This window comes from Nicrophorus vespilloides, unplaced genomic scaffold, assembly GCF_001412225.1.
Source record: "Nicrophorus vespilloides isolate i.1.1-1 unplaced genomic scaffold, Nicve_v1.0, whole genome shotgun sequence".
Taxonomy (NCBI): Eukaryota; Metazoa; Arthropoda; class Insecta; order Coleoptera; family Silphidae; genus Nicrophorus; species Nicrophorus vespilloides.
Window position 1 is genome coordinate 710,384 of NW_017100088.1, and position 6,000 is coordinate 716,383.

Consider the following 6,000-nt stretch of genomic DNA (forward strand, 5'->3'; position numbering starts at 1 on the left):
TCGTGGTACTGTGGGATTCTTACCGCACTAAAACCTCTCCCCTTCTTTGTCAGCACACAGGACATGTATGACTGTACTACTCGGCGATGATGATTGTCTTTGCCTGTTTGGCACTTCCCTTAGATCAGTGATTCCCAAAGTGGTCTATATCGACAACTTGCTAGGGGTCTACGTCAGGGAAAAAAAATTGGGGGTCCATGAAATGTAAATATCCCGCTTCAATATCCCAGTTTTCCGCACTCTTCAGCATTTCACTGATAACATTTTCTGGCTCTAGCAGAACTCACAATTCTGCCTCCGCCTCGTGCTTCCTTCCAACTCATCTGCAGCACTTAAAAAGCGTGTGCTCAGTGCTATCGTCCTCCTCACAGTACTAGCATCGGGACACTAACCTAAAGATCAAACGAAGATCTTTCACGTTTTCCTCGACAAATCATTTGAATATGTATTGTACATTTGACCTGCAGATTACACATTTCACACTGATTGAGACATTTCCAAAGTTCATCATTTGAAATTTCTATAAAACGCTCCAATTCTTCCATTTCTCTAACGTAAATGCAACGTTTTTCACTCATCTCCAAAACCAAATCCTTCATGTGACATAGAAACCTATATTATATTTCAAGCTACCAAAGATTTTGTATATTTCCATCATAGTAGGACGTTGTAAACTTTAAGATTTTCTCTACATGGAAAAAATATTATTATTATCTGAATATAGGAGATTTTCAACTTACCTAATATACGTAATATCATATGTCGATGCAATTAGTGCATTTACGCATAAATGTATTGAAAACATTTATGTTATTGTAAATATAATTAAGATTTTCTTCGCTCAATCCAAGATTCGGTTTCACTATGTCACCCATTTGATTTTTTCTAAATTATCCTTTTTTCATCGCTGAAAACACCTGAATAACCATGATTAAATTCATATTTATATTTTTTGCCTAATCAGTAAAACAATTTTATGCACTTGAGGAAATGATCTTAGGAACTTCTCCAGAAAAGCCATTCCTACGCAATCCATGTATCCTATTATGAAAATGCACTTTCCTTGAAAGTATGTTGTCGTTTTCCATTGTACTATTAAACGGACTTTTTCCCAATAGATATTTGTTTTATAAGATGAGTCTGGGTCAAACTTGATAAATTATTCAAGATTTCACTAATTATTTTCATTAATTAACACAATTCAGCATTGAATTGATTTTTTTTCTAACAGATAAGAGATTATAAGTCAAAGTTGATAAAAGTCATTGAATTATGACATTTACGTAAAAAAAGTAAACAAATACAAAAATACTTAATTAATTTCGCATAATCAGTTAATTTATGTAAATTAATTGCCATAATGCAAATTATTGAATAATTTCATGCCAACAAATTCCAGGGCCAACATCCGACAAACCGATGCACGTCGTCACTCTGCCCCAGGTGTATGACATGCAACTCGGAGGATGCTGCATGGTCTTCCAAATCTCCGAAGAGACCAACAAAACCCATATCGTCAAACCATCAAAATAAGCCCACTTACAAAAAGACGAGTGAGCTACCTAAAGACCTTCAGGACAACAGAATACCCAGACCGATAACAATACACGACCACATAGTTATATCAACAAATTAAATTCGCCTAGGAATGCAGAAAATCATGCAGAGTTGCTGCAGCGCTTGAAGAGACGATTTATAAACAACTTTAATCTTGAAACACACGTCTGTTTTTTGGGACAAAAATGATGTCTTTGATGTTCGACGTCGATGACCCGCAGCAGGAGTCTACTACGAGTATGAATCAGGGGATTGATACGTCGCATTGTGACTAATAAATATTGTATTATTATTGAATAATTTGCAATGCTTTTAAAATTATGCTAAATACGCTTAAAATTTTAAAAAATATTAAAAAAAAGTGTATAATAATATAAATGATTACAGATGTAAAAGTGCTATATATATAATTATTATAGTATAAATACACCTATCCCTTATTTTATACTGTACTTTTTTCTACGGTTAAATATAAACAAATTAAAAAATAAATGTTGATAATTCAACATTTTATTAAAAAATCATCATTAATAAACAACGGAATTATGCATTACTGTACATACTTTCCAATTTATACGGTTTTACATTCAACGTTTACATTATAATTTCGATTTACATGTTTTTCTCAGCCGTGTAAGTTGGGGGATAGGCGTATCAATATGATAATAAATCTATTAAAGTTTCGCTAAATTTATGGAACTCGTGCATAAATAAATTGGAAAACACAAGTCAAAGTTGAAATTCCATTATTCTACGCAAATCAATGACTTTTGCAAATCGCGAACGTATATTTCATAAGAGATATCGTTTTTTTTTTGCATTTATTTCCTGTACGGGTCAATGAAATTATTACTTTTTTAATTGTCTGAATGTAAATAGAAGATAATTCGAAACTAATCATATTAGTACTGATAAGAATTTACTCGTGTACAATTCATAATATTTCTGGTTAATAGTACCAACTTAGATACCCTATATCTCTGATATTTTACTTAAACAATTTTTGTTTTTTTTCTTGTGAAGGTAGTCCATATAATCAAATGTTAAATCAGTTGACTATATTGTCTGATTTAGTTGTCTAGAAATTTGTTGGGTCTAGAAATTTAGGAATTGCTGGTCCTTCAAAATGTTAAACCATATTTTTACGAGTGACAAAAATGGATTATTTTAGATAATAGCAAACATTCAGCACATTTATTTGATTATGATGAAATGCTACAACACACTCCGAAACTAAATATTCACCAAAAATAGCTTATGAAGTCTGTTTGGTAGTCCACCTCTGGTGAATTTCGCTACAGCTTTATTAGACTTGGTCAATCGTTTATGTTGATATTTACTGTAACCAAATAGACAAAATGATGACGCATCTTGGGATTGGCAAATAAAGGCAATACCTCTTGCCACCACATTTCGTACAAATAATGCTGGTCAAACTATAGGCGCTGGACTTAAAGATTCTCTGTTACAGTATTCCTCAGACCTTGCAGCAAGTGACTAGGACTGTTTTCAGCCATTGTACCACTTCTTACAATGAAAAATGTTGTGTTAGAACAAACTGTAGAAAAAACAAATATACTCTTGTTTGAGATATAATAAAACAAACTTTCAGTTCTAAATCGGACGTTCAATACTTAATGATAAAAATTTGCAGAAAATATATCTTTGTTTACAATTTTGATAAATATAACAAAGTCGATTTACTATCTAAAGGATTTAGCAAATTGTCCTTATTCAATTTAAACCAACCTTTAACATATTTCTCAAAATCAATCTCTTTTAAATTAAAGAACAGCAACTCTCTTTCGCTCTGATTGAGACCATTCCAAAGGACATCCAGATTCTCGCTGTGACAGTACAACTCTTTGTACGCGAATTCTCGCGTGATCTCTATAAAACGTTCCAACACCTCCATTTCTTTAACATAAATTCCTCGTTTTCCGCTCATCTCCAGAACCAAATCTTTCATGTGACACAGAAACCTATATTTTAAACTACCGAAGATTAACCAAGGATTCTTCACGTTCTCCGAAATATACCATTTGAATATTTCGGATAATTTTGGATGATTTGTTCCCAAGTTGTAAACTTTGAGGTTTTCTCTAAAAAAAATCTGCTATTATCAAAAAAAAAAATACGAGAATTGCTCCTTACTGAATATGTGCAGTATCGTATGTTGATGCTATTAGGGCGTTTATGCATAAATCTATAGGTACGCAATAGAGGCTAGAATTTGGATGGCATTTGAAAACAATTCCAGTTGTCGCATTTTTCAGAAGCACATTGAGCGCATTTTCGTTTATCAGCCAAGAAGCAATAGGTTCTTGGTAAGTTTCCATCACTAAAATGTCCAACATTATTTATAAGATAATCTTATTAATAGCATATGATTTACCGCATCCAATTCGTAATATTCCTTTTTTTATATTATCTCTTTTATTGTCAATCAGATTTTCAGCCGCGTTTTTGCTAAAAACATAACTACATTACCAATCTTTAGATTCCTTGCAACGTTCTTGCAGTTCGTCATTGTTCAGACTGTTGACCATCTCGAGCAGGAGATTTGGATTAATGGGATTCTTGTAGATTTCCTCTTTCAATTCGGTCGGAGTAACTCGATGATTTGAAAAAATCGTAGATACGTACATGAAACACTAAGAATTCTTATATAAATTTACACATTATTTATTTAGTTTAGAAAATCTACCTGAATATTCCTGCATCCTTTCGCTACATTATAAACCATTTCAGTTCCATGTAAATTATTTTGAATGCTATTCTTCAAAGTGTCTGCTAGTTTAACTGCTGCCGCGCAATGATAGAAAATATTTACATTATTTTGTATATAACTAAGATCTTCCTCGCCTAATCCAAGATTCGGTTTAATCACATCACCTTCCACCCACAAAATTTTCTTTAAATAATCCTTATTCACTTCTTTCATCACCGAAAATATCTACAATAAATAATATTAACACAATATTGAAGTAATGTGATTAAAAACTTACAGGATTTTCAAAATAATGCAATATCCTTGATGTTGCATTACTCGATTTCTTGCTTCTAACAAGCAAAATAATTTTCTGGATTTGAGGAAATGATCTTAGGAATTTCTCCAGAAGAGCCATTCCCACGGAACCTGTGCATCCCGTTATAAAAATGGACTTTCCTTGGAAATACTCTAAAAACTTATTTCCATTTATCATTGTTGATCAATATAATTGAACTGACTTGTTTCACTCGGGATCACCTTTATAAAAGCAATCGGAGGTCGACAATTATAACTTTGTTTTTGTAAGATAACTATGAAATTATTGCAATTATTTAAAGACCTTGTACCAATTATTATTTGTATTAGATGTTTAACTTGATATTTGTTTTTAGATGTACTTATTTTTTTATGGTGTGTATGTCGGGTCAAAGTGACCCGTCTATAGCAATTTCATTCTTGAAACGTCACCAATATTTGGATTTTAAACTATGTTGTAAAAATTAATAAATTATTATATTTTGAATAATTAATAAACGGGTCATTTTGACCCATATAAAGTATTTGTGTTAAAAGTAATTGTTGATTTTTTGTAATAAAATAATTTATTATAATTATATAAAAAGATATTAAAATGCTATGTTTAAAGCTTAATTTTTCTTGCAGGTAGTTGATACACGCGTAACTAATTATCATTTATAATTTCACCGATATCTTCGTTTATTACGAGTAGACCCGTATGAGGGGAATAATGCACAATATGTGTGTGTTTGTGTAGACGACATGAATATTCCAATGCAATTTATTGTTTTAACACCTCTAATCGTCAACAGGTTCCATTATTTTTATCAGCAGACAATGCGATAGCATTATTCAAATATGTTCCCATTTTTTTTGTGTTTTTGCTTCATCAGTGAATACATTATTAACCAATTACAGTAAACTAATTATTAAAACTCATTGTAAAAAAAAATATACAATTGTAAAATATAGTCTAACAAATTGAAATACGTTTTTTATAAAGTTTATTAAACAATTTACTTGAGTGAGTTTTTGAATATTTCTAATTTACGTTTTTTTTAAATAAAATTTTCTGTATGGTTTTCCAAATAATTAAACCAAGTTTATTTTAAATTCTATTACAAGATTTACCTGAGTTTTATGAGTTATAAAATTAAAGTTTATTAAATGAATTACTGAGTTTTTCTGAATGATTTTAAAATTATTTTTTTTTCTAATATTGAGAATTTTGTATTTTTTCCCCAATTCACAGTTATTTATAAACTTCACCTAACATCTTATGACTTTTCTGAATGGTTTTCTATATTTGTTTAAAATTTTATTTAGTTATTTTATCATTAATCAAATTTTAAATAATTTACCTAAGAAATTTTATTTTTATATTTTTTGTATAGTTTATTAAAAGATTTATTGGAATTTCTATAAGCAATTTA

General features: G+C 30.5%; 2 protein-coding genes across 2 annotated transcripts; both read right to left on the minus strand.

The window, feature by feature from the left end:
• Positions 1 to 3,008: 3,008 nt before the first annotated feature.
• LOC108567367 lies at positions 3,009 to 3,914 on the minus strand. Its single transcript, XM_017927782.1, has 3 exons — positions 3,712 to 3,914; positions 3,262 to 3,659; positions 3,009 to 3,115 (listed from the first exon to the last, which is right to left on the minus strand). Exons 1-3 carry the CDS (start codon positions 3,912 to 3,914, stop codon positions 3,009 to 3,011), a joined length of 708 nt encoding a protein of 235 aa, XP_017783271.1.
• Positions 3,368 to 4,763, minus strand: LOC108567368 (fatty acyl-CoA reductase 1-like). Its single transcript, XM_017927783.1, has 5 exons — positions 4,566 to 4,763; positions 4,265 to 4,513; positions 3,953 to 4,211; positions 3,712 to 3,898; positions 3,368 to 3,659 (listed from the first exon to the last, which is right to left on the minus strand). Exons 1-3 carry the CDS (start codon positions 4,761 to 4,763, stop codon positions 4,044 to 4,046), a joined length of 615 nt encoding a protein of 204 aa, XP_017783272.1. The 3' UTR covers positions 3,368 to 3,659; positions 3,712 to 3,898; positions 3,953 to 4,043.
• Between the last annotated feature and the right edge of the window lie 1,237 nt (positions 4,764 to 6,000).